A 15,104-nucleotide genomic window follows, 5' to 3' on the forward strand; every position below is an offset into this window, starting at 1 on the left:
GCAGCACGGAGCCACAGCCAACAATGTTGACAGCGGCACCGAGAACATTGCCGCCACGATTGCTCAATTTACGTCACCGGTACGTTTTACTGGAAACGCTGAGCAACGCCTGCTGTTTTAGTCAGTTTGACAGGACTGGCCAATTTTCCTTCAGTAACAATCTGCATGGTTCATATGAATCATGACGGAATAGGGGAAAAAAGTAAGCTGTCCGGCAGCCTTACAAATAAGTGTGTATTGGGAACATAAGGTAACAATTACGTACTAATGTGATTATTAAAATATTGAAGTACACATTTTACATTAGGAGGCAATTTCTCATCTGTTATTTAAAGTGGACATCATGCATCGTTGGCTATCCTTTAAACACATTTTGTTTCTGTTGAAGGGGATATATTGTTCTTGAAAATACTTGAAAGCAATATTTTTGGGAAATAAGTGCAACTGTGTTTGTTGTACTTATTCCCTCTATACTAAGGTAGTCAGTTGTGCAATATGGGGCAGTGGAGCGAAAATCTAAGTCATGTGAGGAGGATGCTCTTAATAGCATATTCAGGAATGAGAATGTTTCTCCGAAAAGGATGGATTTGGATATACTATCAATGAACTGGGGGTGGAGCTGAAGACACAAGGCAACTCAAATAATTTTGAATTGAAACAATTCACATTAAAGCAAAAAACCTCAGTGAAGATTTTATAATTTATGCATTCACCCCCTGTTTTCTGCTTATTTGAGATGGTTTACAGGGGTAACAGGCCCAGGAGAGAAACCAAAAAAATCCCCGTCCTCGATGACGCCCTCCAGCTCATTCTGGGGGTTCCCAAGGTGTTCCCCAGCTGGACGGGATATATACAGTATAGTCCCTCCATTGAGTTCTGGGTCTTCCCCGGGGTCTCTTCCCAGATAACCTCAAAAGGGTGGCACCGAGGAAGCCTCCTGACCCGATGTCCAAACAACTGACGCCTTTTGATGTGGAGAAGCGGTGGCTCGAACTTCAGATAATAGACAACTCATGCATGAAACCGGAAAAAAAGAGAATTATTTTGGCTGCAATGCTACTGACATCGTGAAGAATAAAATGTTAACACTCTGAGATGGAAAGAAGACAATCTGTTGTTTTACTCACTATTTATTGACTATAGTCACATGCATACTTGCTTACAGCTGATTTTAGTGTGCAATACACAGCTTAACTTTGTTTTACTGTCTAGGTTATAGTTAACCAAATGCATTTCACCTCAAAGGCTGCCTTACCAAAAGTCTATACAACATGATTCATTTTGTCACATTTTCAACACAGAAGAATATTTTCTTAAAAGCCAGAAGCCATAGATACACAAGGTATGGGTGTTTGGACAGTTGTGTCATTTTGCGTCTCCGCAGTTGTTGGGTATTTGGTTTTATTGGCAAGTGCAGTTTTTTTGTCAGTCAAATGAGTTAAGTTAGAGCTTTACATTCTGGGATCCTGAAATATTTATTTTAATGCTGGCTAGATGTAGATGTGTGTGTATCTATGACTCCTGCACAACAACACGACCATTGAAGAAACAATTTGGATTAATATAGCAGATTTTAGACCTCTGACTCCTCTGGTACAACATAACCCTTTAGTTTTTTTTTTTTTTTAAGTAAACTCTCACCAAGCTTTGTGGCAAACCCACGCTGGCTGTTTAGATGTGCTTTTTTTTCTGTTTTGCTTCATGGCACAGTTTGAAAATCTTATTTCAGACTTTTAGGGAGAACACCAAGAACTCATCAACGTATCGTATCATTCAGTCCTCAATCCAGATGTGATTGTATTCTACAAGAGAGTGCAAATTCTGAGAAAGCCAACTATTGTGTTTATATACATCAAGAAAGTAAGTCATCCGAAAGCGTGGCCTAACCTGCAACAAAGCAACACGGTGCGCTCTTTAAAGTTGTGGAACACCAAAGCTTTAAAAGTCTCAGATACGGAAAATGATATTTTTTGCTAAAGTAAACGTTATGTAAAAAAATAAACCTGAACAATATCGGCTTGTGTTTTCACTTTCAAAACGCCGCTTCTGATGTACAATCCGACATAAGACAGTCGTATCAAACGCTTTCTTCCGCTGAATATTCGCTTTTGCTCGAGATAGGTATACGTCGGGTCAATCTGCGGAGAAATAAAATCTTTTAGCTGGCTTCTCGGACACATCTGGCACCTCACCTAAAATAACCCTAAAATAAAGCAGACGTCTCACTGCAGCACTTAAAAAAAACAAGATAAAAGGAAAAGCACATTAGAGAAACACTACAGTCCAATCAGTTCACACTGCGGATTAGTCAAACCTATATTGAAAAGAGAGAGGAGATATTATACTATATATTAGCGTTGCAAGTCTTTTACACATATTCATTTAGAATTCACAAAGCCTCCACAAGAAGCAACAGCTTCAACCGAGTGGGGCGTCCGAAAGGAGCAAATGTCGTCAAGATGATGAACTTTTTTATGAGTACGGTGCTGGTCGTGGTTTAGCCTTGAAGCATTTATAGAAGACCACAGCATACAGTCACAGGCAGCGAATTAGGAATGACTGACAAAGGGTGAGAATAAAAAAATAAATAAAAATGCACAAAACAGTGGGATAAGCTGTCTAGCTTGATTGACCGGCTGAAGCAATGATATGTAGGCAGAACAACAACTTTAACAAGGCTGGTGATGCTTGTCATCCCACGTTAGCGTCATCATGGTTGTGGCATCTTTTACTAAACTATCTCAGTGGCAGAACCACAGTATCTCACCATTAAAAAAGATTAAAAACTACACCAACTTTTGGGAGCTTGGCTTCTGAACCCCTTTACCCAAAAGGTTTTCCTATCTTCTCTGTCCACCTATAATAAAAATAAGGTTTCACTAACATCCCACAAGATCAAACAAAGCTTTAAGACAGAGGATCGCTAATAGGTTTAAAACACACTTAAAATGCATTTCTTTAAAATAACTTCAAACGTTGTTCTTAGTACTGAAATGAAATTCAAAAATATATATAATGTTTCTGCATTATGAAAATGTTTTTATTATTTTATTAAGGAGGCCATACTATGCTTTTCGTCAATGCTTTAAACTGCTCAAAAATTTTAAAGGAATCCTTTTTAATCAGAGTATAATATCGAATTGGTTAAACTTGTGGGTTATTTATCTGGTCAGGCCAGTGGTAGAGGAGGTTGTTAATCAGCGCCGGCTGTTCTGGTGGTGATGAAACTGACAACAGGTGAACTAAAGAGGAAACAACAAGACAACCACTAAAACAGGAACGGTTTTTCCAGGTGGAGGCCACAGACGTTTTACCCTCCTTATGTTTTTTTTGGACGGTTTTTTCAGTAGTTTTTCCATTTTGACCAGGGTCAGCGTCACTACTGGCAGCATGAGGCGAAACCTGGACCTTACAGAGGTTGGACAGGTAGTCCATCTCCACCAGGATGGCACATTAATAGCCACCGTTGCCAGAAGGTTTGCTGTATCTCCCAGCACCGGCTCAAGAGCGTAGAGGAGACTCGAGGAGACGGTTACAGTAGGAGAGCTGGACCAGGCTTTTGGGGGTCCTTAACCCATCAGCAGGAGTGGTATCTGCTCCTTAGTGCAAGGAGGAAGAGGATGGGCACAGTCAGAGCCCTACAAGGTGAACTCCAGCGGGCCACTGGCGGTAATATCTCTGACCAAACCATTAGAAACTGACTTCAAGAGGGTGACCTTATGAAGTCGGCATTTGCCAAATACCACCACAATTGGAACGGTGGTACCGATGCCCTGTTTTTTTTTTTCCCACAGATGCGAGCAGGTACACCCTGTAAACTGAAATGGTCTGGAGAAGCTGCTTGTTCAGCATGATCGAGTTGATGGTGGGGCAGTGCTGGTCAGGGGAGTCACCCCCATAAACGGGCGCACAGACCTGTACAGGATAAACAATGGCACCCTGACTTCCACTGGGTATCTAAATGAAATCCTCCTGGAGCCATTAGTAAACCCTTCACCGGTGCAGTCGGTCCTGGGTTCCTCCTGGCACATGGAAATACCAAGTCTTATGTGGCAGGAGCAAGCAGGCAGGTCCTGGAGGATGAATGGATACCACTGACTGGCCTACACGCTCCGCAGGCCTAAATCTAATAGAACATCTCTGGGACATCCTGTTTAGGTCCATCCGACGTCACCAGGTTACACCTCAGACTGAGCCCGACGTGTTCTAAGAGTGGCCCTTAAATTTGTTTGAGCAGTGTATTAGCACGGGAACACTGGTGATAGGCCGAATCCGTTGTGGTGGATGAGTGAGGTAGAAGTTTTTCTTTTGGGCAGAAACCTTGGTCTTATTGGCCTGAATTTATTTATGATTAGATAGAAAAAAGTGTTTCTGTCATCAAAAATGTTCTGGATTAAGAATAGATTGTTGATTATTTGAATGTAGGATGTACAATAGATATGAATTTTAGTCTTTATTATGTAAATTAGGTGAATTTGGTATTTTGGGAAACACTATGACCACAAGATGGCAGCAAAGCTTTTTCTTTTACAGCATCAGAATCAGGTTTATTTGACAGGCATGTGTTCACACACCGGCAATTTAACTCTGGATTCTTGATATGTGTTTCTTTAGTAACAGACATACATCATTATTAACTTTAATGACACTACAGGTCTACACAATTAAAGTTCAGTCAGGTTTTGCTTGCTTTACTCTTTATGTACTGGAAAATTAGTTGTTTAGTGGCAATAGATCAGAAACAAACGTAATACGGACTCTTTATTATTAATTGCTAAAGCAGCTGGACGTTCATAAAGTTTGTAAATCAAAGGGACGTTGAGCGGAATGAAAAAGTGTGATTTTGACGAAATACAAATGTAGTTGCACTTATATATGGAAAAATCCATGGCAACATTTTCACAAATCTAACCGTGTACTTTTAAGTGTGGTTTTAATAAAAACTCATCCAACACAACCAAAGAAAGCAAACCTGATGAGATATTAAGCTACTATTTCATATGTTTAATCCCTAAAGGCTGTTGCCGTTGATCCGGTTGTCAGATGTTTGTCAGGAGGACCGAACTCCCAAAAGTGTGGCTTTGTCTATCATGAGTGTGCACGGTTCCTAAACAGGCACAGTAATCCGCTAATAAGCTATCATTCTCCCTGATTATTCTGAACTGTTTCCAAAACTTCTTTGGGAACATTTGGCAGATAAGTCAAGATTGCACTATCGATAAAACCTTTTTGTGCTATACCAGGTGTTCTATAAATACATTAAGCCCATACTCATTAGGGGCCCTGCCAACACAAAGCTAACAATTACCACTCAAATGTGTAGGTGGGGGAGACGCTTATGGGTTTGTTTTTTTTCACAGCTCCGTGTGTGTGGTTAAAAATGAGCGGACGGGGGCGGAAGGCTGCTGAGATGGAAGGTGCGTTTGTTGTGCCACGCACCACAGGTGGTCTGACACAAAAGCCTCTGGGCTCGCAGTTGAAGAAGAGGCGTTGCGAGGGGCAACCATGCATGCTGAAAATATCAACCTGTTGCTCAGCCTTCCCCAAGCCCTGCCCGACCGTCTGTGTAAACAAATGTACGATTGGTTTTTCATTTCACCTCGTAGTTAAAATGCAAACCGCAACTAACACAATCTCTTCATTACTGACTCGATGTAACGTTTCCCTCCCCTCACCCTCTCTGTTAGTGCCACCAGTTCAGCCTCCCTGCTCCGTCTCATCTTTTCTCTTTTCTTATTTTTAGTCAGACCACTCGTTCTCGTCCAGCTCAGAGTCGTCGTCGGATTCGCTGTACTCCACAGCGATGCGGCGCGATAGGATGGTGGCCACGTCGTTCCCAACAGGCTCCCGCTTAGCTTCTTGCTCCCTCTGCTCCTGCACCTTCCTCAGCTGGATGCCTGTAAGGGAGAAAGGAAAGAGCATTGAGGTCCGATGAGTCAGTCGGCATTGTGTCTGCTGACGGCATTGTGTCTGCTGATGCTTTAAATACCACTGAAAGTACGTCCATTATGTTGAAATGGCAGCACAATTGAACACAGAGACACTTTGGTTCCTTCATCGGTCCCCTTTAGTGGTTTATGATACATAATACAGTGATTTACGTAACTATTTTTTTTATGACGTAATCTGGATTTATATTCTTTTCCCATGAGATAGATTTTTGATCCAAAAGTCATATTTACAGACATATTCGTTCCTTTTTCCATCTGAGCTTACTGACTTCTGGTTTCTAAAACTTCAAAATAGGGTATGGAGACAGCCTGAAAAGTCAGTCTGATCTTTAATACTTGTTTAAATTGTTAAGGAACAAAATGTCACTAAAGCCTTGCTTGTTGCCTATTTTAACTGTAAGGAACTGAAAATGTAGTTACATGAACTGAATGATTGTGTGAACGACTCTTGAACGAATCATTTTATTTAACTGGTTCAAGTGATTCAGTACTGTCAAAAGAACTGCCGTTCCTGTCACTAGTCCTTAGAGACGGCCTTTAATGCACTGTATTTAGAACACAACTTGTCTAAAACCACAGTCTAAAATGGTGCTCTATAAATACAACTTAATTAATTAAAGGAAAAAAAATTACAAAATACACGGGCAAGACAATTTTACAGGATTTATAATAGATTAACAGGTGAAAAGTGAGCCTTGGCTGGATATAAAGGAAGCATACACCATAAGTGTAATTTGGGTGGTCTTTGGCCATGTTCATTAAACTGAAATACCAATAAAATAAAATCAGGCTACGGAACATTAGTCCGTCCGTCCGTCCGTCCGTCCGTCCGTCTTCTTCCGCTTATCCGGGGTCGGGTCGTGGGGGCAGCAGCTTCAGTAGGGAGGCCCAGACGTTCCTCTCCCCGGCCACTTGGGCCAGCTCCTCCGGGGGAATCCCAAGGCGTTCGCAGGCCTGCGAGAGACATAGTCCCTCCAGCGTGTCCTGGGTCTTCCCCTGGGCCTCCTCCCGGTGGGACGTGCCCGGAACACCTCACCAGGGAGGCGTTCAGGAGGCATCCTGACCAGATGCCCGGGCCACCTCAACTGGCTCCTCTCGACGTGGAGGAGCAGCGGCTCTACTCTGAGTCCTCCCCGGATGACTGAGCTCCTCACCCTATCTCTAAGGGAGAGCCCAGACACACTACGGAGAAAACTCATTTCAGCCGCTTGTATCCGGGATCTCGTTCTTTCGGTCACGACCCAAAGCTCGTGACCATAGATGAGGGTAGGAACGTAGATCGACCGGTAAATCGAGAGCTTCGCCTTTTGGCTCAGCTCTCTCTTCACCACAACGGATCGGTACAGCGCCCGCTTCACAGCAGACGCTGCACCAATCCGCCTGTAGATCTCCCGCTCCATCTTCCCCTCATTCGTGAACAAGACCCCAAGATACTTGAACTACTCCACTAGGGGCAGCACATCCTCTCCAACCCGGAGAAGGCACTCTACCCTTTTCCGGTTCAAGACCATGGTCTCTAATTTGGAGGCACTGATTTTCATCCCGGCCGCTTCGCACTCAGCTGTGAACCGCTCCAGTGAGAGCTGTAGATCATGTCCTGATGAAGCCAATAGGACCACGTCATCCGCGAATAGCAGAGACGCAATCCTAAGGCCACCAAAACGGATCCCCTCAACACCTTGGCTGCGCCTAGAAATTCTGTCCATAAAAGTTATGAACAGAATCGGTGACAAAGGGCAACCTTGGCGGAGTCCAACTCTCACTGGAAACGAGTCCGACTTACTGAGTGAAATATATTATTGTATAGTATTGAGATCATACTGCATAAAGGTAAAAGAACAGAATGAATGTGGATGACCTCTGAGTCCTTAACTAGCCCATTATTAGCTACCATAATGCTGCTCTGATGAACCATATTGAAACATCTCAGGATAGCCAAACAGTACTAAGCTCTATTTTTATTCCAAAAGAAAGATTGTAGTCACACATCCAGAAATTTCCACACTCTTACCTCTACGTATGGCGGCCAGCAGGTCGGAGCGGGCATCGCTCATCGGGATCATCCCCAGCATGGTCGACTTCCTTGTCGAAGGCGCCGAATCGACAGCCACCTGACCGACGGCATGTGGCGGGGACGGGTGAGCCTGGTGTCCCGCGGGCATTCCGGGAGGTGGGGGCGGAGGAGCCGCTGGGGGTGCGCCTGAAGGGGGGTGGGCGGGTGAGGGTACATAGTTGGCCGGGGGAGGAGGAGGAGAGGGGGAGTAGTGGCAAGAGAGGGCAGAGGAGGTCGGAGGGATGGCGGAGGCGGCGGCAGAGGGCGGTGCCGTGGCAGAATCGAAGGCCGTCTGGGCGGAGGGGATGGTTGGGGGTGGTGGGGGAGGGGCCGGGGGAATGTAGTACTCTGGGATGGTGGAGGGCTGCCCACTGAAGAGAGAAAAGAAAGCAAATATACAAATATGGCATGAAACGGCAGAATTATTTATGAGATTTCCAGGTCATTTGACAGAAACCTCAGCAGACACGACTGTTTCTTTGTATGTAGCTCAGATAAGCGAGATCTAATCACTCAGGATTAGTTTTAATGCCAGATGTTAACAATCATGGTTAGCCATGTCCACTTGTAATTCAATCAGCCAAGAAGACTGGTAGTACCAGCTCCTCTTAGGACCACAGACCTCTCCTAAGATCTGTCTGTATGCTTCCCTTAATTGGACTGGAAAGAGAATCCAAAATCTTCACCCTAGGACTTTTTTCAACTAAATGGATAGACTGACAATTAGTATAATGACATTATTTGGACTAAATTAAAGGCATTGAAACATTTAAACTTCAATATTGTCGATGATGTCAGTTTTTCAACTAAATTAGCAAGCCTACCCGTGCCCAGCTCGGTAGTCCTTAATCGACTGTTGCCTCGGCCCGTTAACTGTCGGATCTCCTCCGGCCTGGGCACCGTGTGCTGATGGGGTCCTGCCTAGAGAAGCTACGTGTCGACCCGGGGGTCCTGCTCCGGCAGCTCCAGGGGGCTGGTTGGCTGGCCTCAGGACACGATCAAGGGACTGTGTCTGGGCGGTAGCGAGGTGTTCCCTGCCATGGTGGTCAGCGGGATGGGCGGCGCTCGGGGCCTGGGTAGCTGGGTGGTTGGGACTTGCTGGGTAAGAGTCGGATGCCATTGACCTATTGGTTTAAAATTGAGGAGTGGAGGGGAATTGATACAAGTATATCAACGAAAGTTCATTTGTAAATATGAAAAAAAAAATACTCCGTGGCTCTTTCTTTCATTTCCCAGAAGAGGGCAGCACAGAACTTCTAACAACACGGGTACCATGTAGCCTACTGTGCTTTACAAATGTATTACAGCCCATTACTTACTTCCAAATTTTGTCAGGCTTAAAATTAGGAGTATTGAGATTTTATGAGACAGACTAACACAAACTACTGCATGATTGGGAGGCTAAAAGAGATAAATGACTTCCAATTGTTTAATGTAAAAATCTGTGAAGTGGGGATTTGTGTTCATTAAAAGTGTCATCATTAATACTTTGTAGAACCACCTTTTGCTGCTATAAAGGGTATCTGAATACGTATGCAAATATCCCTTTTATACTTCTGTTTGTCAAAAATATATATATATTTATTCCTTCCATTTCAGCACAATGCTCTCCTTGGTTTGGTCTATCACATAAAATCCTAGTAAAATACATTGAAATTTGTGTATGTAACGTAGCAAAATATAGGTTCAACGGGTCATCAATACCTTTTTAAGACACTGGAAGTTTCTACATTTTACAGTGATATTTTATATAATTCTAATGTGAAAACCCCATCTGGACAGATTTTTTAATAAATGAGGTCAAATGAATGTGTGCTTGGCGTGGCTGGAATAACCAGAAACAGAGAAGCAGGTACCTTAGAGGTACAGCTGACTTGGTTTGGGGTGAGCTCAGGCTTGAGAGCACATACCTGCTGTCTGGGGACAGAGATCCTTCAGAAGACATGCCGTGGTAAGGCGAGGGGGTGAGCCTGGCGTCAGGTCTGAACTCTTTGTCGTAGGCCAGGACGTTCCATTCTTGACGCCTGTTACGAGCCTTACGCACCTGCAAGAGTGAAACAGCAGCAAAAATATAGATAAACAATGTTTTCTTCTTTCTTTTGGTAAAAATTAAATAATAAATGAGTATAGTTCTTTTTTTTTTTACAGAAACTTATCAGAACTAGTCCAGTCTTACAACCGATTAGATAATTTGTTTAAAAAAAACCTGCAGAGGACATCATCATATTCTATTTCAATATAGTTAAGAGCAGTGGTGTCTCTGGCATGATAAGTTAAGTGTGGCACAAAAACTAGACTAGATGGTGGCACACTATCCAGCAGAACGTAAACCTAACATGTGCATGATATGTAACATCTGACATGCAAATGGAGGCCTTTAAACTCGTTGGATTTTTACAGTTTCGCTTAACACTAAAATAAATTCAGCAGCATGTCCACTCTTGAGGAAATGATTTCCTGTCCTTAATGTATCAAAGTCAAATATTTATTTTTCTCTCTGGGAAATTATGCACCTCAAGATGTTTGGAAATGGGCCTTAAAACCTCTTCCCAGATTCATGGGAAATAGCCGTTTCTCAAAGACCATTGCTGATATCTTTTTTCCTCGACATTGAGTGAATGCTTGTATGCTACAGATTAGAATTCAGTACGGGTATACTTAGATTTGTAACGTTTCTGTTTGGTTTCCTCTCGGTTTCATGAATAACGACCGGGTGGGATCTGTTGTGTGAGATCATAACGCTGTCCACCCAGTAAGGTGCTGATTTCCTAGTCAGTCAAGCAGCAACTCTGAGACGACGATGCAAGCAAGCCTTTACTGACCTTCTTCACCTCTCTGCTGGGGTCTTCCACCTGCCTCTGCTGCTCCTACGGAGGACACACGGACAGACAAACAGGGGTGGAGAGAAACTCAGTCATTGACTCTTGGCTTTTCTTATGCAGACGGAAAGTAATCTGGACCCCTTTTACCAGCTACTTCATCACACTGAACCAAACACGACCCAAACACACTGCTCTAGCCACTACCCAGCTCACCACTGTGCAACATGGACTAGCACACGGCGGACGACGGAGCCAAAAATGGGTGGGAACACAACAAGCCAACCAAAAGCAAACACAGGAGGTTAGAGAGAGGGTGAGGCAGTGAGATTATGTGACAGAATCCACACGGACACACACAGACAGGAGTGCACGTGTGTGTGTGTAGATTTTTTTTTTCTTTAATACATTAAAAATTACTTTGTTTTAGTGTTTGAATACTGTTTCTTTCTGAGTTACTATGTGTGTGCCCTGTACAGGTGTTGATAGGTGAGTATATAATATGTTTTAATGGAGTGTGAGGGCAGGAAGTGAAGGGCAGGAGGGGTGGGGGGGTTAGGGGTCTGGATCGCCTTACAGAGATGGACAGGGGGCTCCTGGGTTGGGCCTGTCGGGAGTGGGGCCTGTCGGGGTGGGCCGGACAGCCCTACGGAAACATGGGAGAAAGACACGCTGGTGCATTAGACTGAGCAGAGGAAGAGGAAAGAGGAGCTACATCTCCCAAGGCCAGCCAGCTACAGATGACTAAGAGAAAGGAAGGAGGAGGCACTGAGGGAATAAAGGAGAGCAAAGTCTGAGGCAGCCTCCTGCAGTTTCTTCACCCTTTTAAACCTGTTTGTTTTTTTGCAAGTGAAAGCTTAATGTAAGGTTCAAAAATGATTTTTTTTTTTGCTCTCTGCAATGAATACACCCAGAGGGAAGGAACAAAAAAGATGAAATAAGCATTAAATTCAACAGAAACATTGACAAAAAGCAGCAAACGCATACAACAGCAGCTGTTTTGGGATCTGAATGGAAAGATTTATGTTTTGTTTGATTAGTCGATCTAAATTATTCTTGAAATAAAAAAGCCGTTTTTCCCCCCACTACTTTCTAATTAGCTGTGTTGGTATAAAACATGTGTAAACACAGACTTTACTGAACCCACACACTCACCCAGCCCACTAAAATGTAGTTTAACCAATCAGCAGCTTAATGGTTGAGACTAGAATCCAACAGGACATTCCTACAGGACAATGATCCATATAAAAAACTGCCTTTTGTTGAGAAATCTTAAAAGTGGGGATGTGTACATGGAAACCAACTCATTTAAATCAACTCTTGCAGGTGGCAGACTTACAGTAAGTCAGATGATTGTTGGCTAAAAAAAAGTATGTGGTTGAGGCTCAAATTGCTGAGGGAGGGTAATTTAAGAATTAATTGTAGTGTTGTTAATGACTACCACCTCGTTGGCAGCTAGGTGCCTCTGCGCCGTTCTCGGCCCTTTTACCCCGGAGAAGCAGTCACACAATGAATACATAAATAACTTCCTTAGTAGGGTATTACTCTTAAAACAGAAACTATATTTTAACACCTTTAATCTAAACAAGCCAGATAAATGGTTCAGATCACTACTGAGGTTTTAAACAGGTTCAACGTGGGAACAAGAAAAGAGGAAGAGCGAGCCCTGAATAATGGTTACATCATCTTCTTATCGATCAGCAGGGACACACCCAGCAAGAGTGGTACACCCTTCATATGTTGCCAGTAGAAAGTGTTCACTACTGGGCATTATCTGCCAGGCTGTGGAATAGCAACTTTAGCCACTTGTACATGCTGCCTTGAGAAAACTGACTGTTTTTGTTTATTACTCCTATTATCCATATCTATGTATGCCACATCTGTGACGTAGGCTACAAAATACCTGTGAATTATCTGTTATTTTCCCAGTAACTGCTTTCAGCAGCTCCAACAACCTGTAGTCTCATGTAATATCTAACAGTGTAAATACAGCTTTGAACCTCTACAAAAAATGTTGTCTCTTTGCTGCAGAAATCTTCCATAAATTCAAACCTCTGCACCTAGTTCATGCTTCGAAAACCCCTTCCAAATTGTTTGTTGTAAAAAAAATGGTTTAAAATAATGTCTCGACATATAGTTGCATATTTGCTCTTGTAGAGCAGATATCAGGTTATAAAAGAGCTTTATAAAAAGCTCTGACCATTTCCTGACTACAAGTACCCTCTCTCTCCCCAGCTGCTGCTGTATTCAACAGAGAAAAGCTAAAGGGTGAGAACATTCAGATACGAAAGCATGGACTCAAATAAAAGCAGAACACGACACAAGTAGGCAAAAGAGAACAAATTAGCAAATTAAAGCAGAGGATGATTTTATTTCTATTAATATTTCTGAACCACACTCTTCTCCAGCTCCACATGGACACACCAACTATACTTTCATAACCAAAATACAGCTTTACATGCAAATGGACGCATCTGGCACGTGCGGGGAAGCAGACAGCTACCTTTTGCCGCCTCTTCTCTTTGCGTTTGTCCTCCGTGGCCTGCAGCATCTTCTCCTTCCACAGGTTGAAGAAGTAGGAAGGATCGGTGTAGAACTTCAGTGCATCCTTCTTGTCATCCCTTGCAGAGACGAGGCGCACGAGGGTGAGGTGAAACAAAGAAAAAGTAAGCAACACAAAAAAGACAGACACATTGGACATAAGACTGACTCCAAATGTGACTCACCTATAAGGGCTGAGGATGTTGAGTGGCGGGGGCTTGTCACAGCGGTGGTACATCTCCACCACGGGGTTGGGCACAGAGGTCCTGGACACCACCTGCTGGTCTTGAATGGTACTGCTCTTAAATGCTTTTCTCATGTTGATGTCCTGCAGTGAGACTGAATGAACAGAGGAGAGCGTTTAGTAACATTGTCACTAAATGTCGTTAAGACTTGACTCATACATACATACATACATACATACATACATACATACATACATACATACATACATACATACATACATACATACATACATACATACATACATACATACATACATACATACATACATACATACATACATATATATATTCTTGGAGGGTACAAACATTGAAAGTGGAACTGTAAGTCAGGTATAAAGGGGAACTCCACATTCCCTCATTTTACCCCTGTTCTGAGGTGTGCCTGAGAGCAACTTGTTTTGGTGCTGTCTCTTTAAATCTAAATGAAGCACTTCACACCCCCCCCCCCCCCCTCCAGGTTATGGAGGTACACTCCATTTGGCCATTTTCGTAGGAAGCTGAGGAGTTGTGTAATGAGCAACCAAACATTCTAATATATCCATTCGGAGCTTTGGTGTCCTTGAGCTTGGACTACAAAACTGCTCCGACAAATCAAAAAGGCTGAATCACGAAATTGGCAAGTCAGACCTCCATGACCTTGTTTAGCAGCTCTGCAGCAAATACTGTGACATAATTGTTCAGAAAATGTAATAGAGAAAAGAGGAAACTGAACGGATAGAAAAACATGACCCAAACCGAATATAAGGACATCTATGCAGCTCTGGACAGACTGCATTCACATTTTTTGGCACTCCTAGAGACTCCAGGTAACACAATTAAATTTATTAAAGGGTTATAAACGTGGATTTTGCATGATCTGTCGCTTTTAAGCGTTACCTTCTACTGACTTTAAAATTCACTTTCTTTGCTGTGTCTTTAAAATCTAAAACTTTTTTACATTTTGCCTCATCCAACTACAAATCTCACTGTTTGGAGTCTAATGGAATTTTTATCTGACAGACCAAGACAAATTGGCGCTTAATTGATAAGTGGGAGTGAAATGGCCTTTAGTTTTTAATTTCTTATTTATACAAATCTGGTGGCGAGTGTTTTGGGAAGATCAATTATTGTGTTGCCACAGGTTCTGAGTTTTTACTTGGGTCCGGATTCTGGGCCATTAAAACCATGACTGTGCTTTGATCTAAACCACTCACAGTGTAACTGTGGCTCTCTGTTTAGGGCCGTTTTCCTGCAGGATGATGGTCTTCTGCCAAGGCAGCCTTGAATGGGTTTTATTTCAGTGTTGCCCTGTCTAGCTCCAACCATTTCTCTAAGTAGCTTCCCTGTCCTTGCTATACATTTTTTTTTTTTTAAAAGTACAAAACATGGTGCAAACGTGCTGCGTCATTAACTGTCACACTGGTTCACGCTTCAGGAAAAAGAAAGCTGGGTTTCTAATTTTTCGGTTTTCTAATGTGGAATCAAAGCCAAGGAGCTCGGATCTCTGACCTGACAA

At 43.0% G+C, this 15,104-nt stretch overlaps 1 protein-coding gene across 3 annotated transcripts in view; it reads right to left on the reverse strand.

Annotated features, from left to right (window-relative positions):
* Positions 1–1,112: 1,112 nt before the first annotated feature.
* The window catches only part of zgc:109889 (WH2 domain-containing protein), a 47,357-nt gene continuing 33,365 nt past the window's right edge, over positions 1,113–15,104 (reverse strand). For 2 of the 3 annotated variants that reach the window (XM_036146270.1, XM_036146269.1), the window contains exons 4-11: positions 13,550–13,703; positions 13,327–13,444; positions 11,401–11,469; positions 10,827–10,871; positions 9,915–10,048; positions 8,829–9,128; positions 7,963–8,375; positions 1,113–5,897 (exon numbers count right to left, since the gene is read on the reverse strand). In XM_036146270.1, coding sequence (XP_036002163.1) covers positions 5,740–5,897; positions 7,963–8,375; positions 8,829–9,128; positions 9,915–10,048; positions 10,827–10,871; positions 11,401–11,469; positions 13,327–13,444; positions 13,550–13,703 — 1,391 coding nt within the window. In that variant the 3' untranslated portion in view covers positions 1,113–5,739. The remainder of the gene's footprint in view (positions 5,898–7,962; positions 8,376–8,828; positions 9,129–9,914; positions 10,049–10,826; positions 10,872–11,400; positions 11,470–13,326; positions 13,445–13,549; positions 13,704–15,104) is intronic. The other variant, XM_036146271.1, reaches the window with a different exon arrangement.

The sequence above is a fragment of the Fundulus heteroclitus genome, chromosome 14 (assembly GCF_011125445.2).
Source record: "Fundulus heteroclitus isolate FHET01 chromosome 14, MU-UCD_Fhet_4.1, whole genome shotgun sequence".
NCBI lineage: Eukaryota > Metazoa > Chordata > Actinopteri > Cyprinodontiformes > Fundulidae > Fundulus > Fundulus heteroclitus.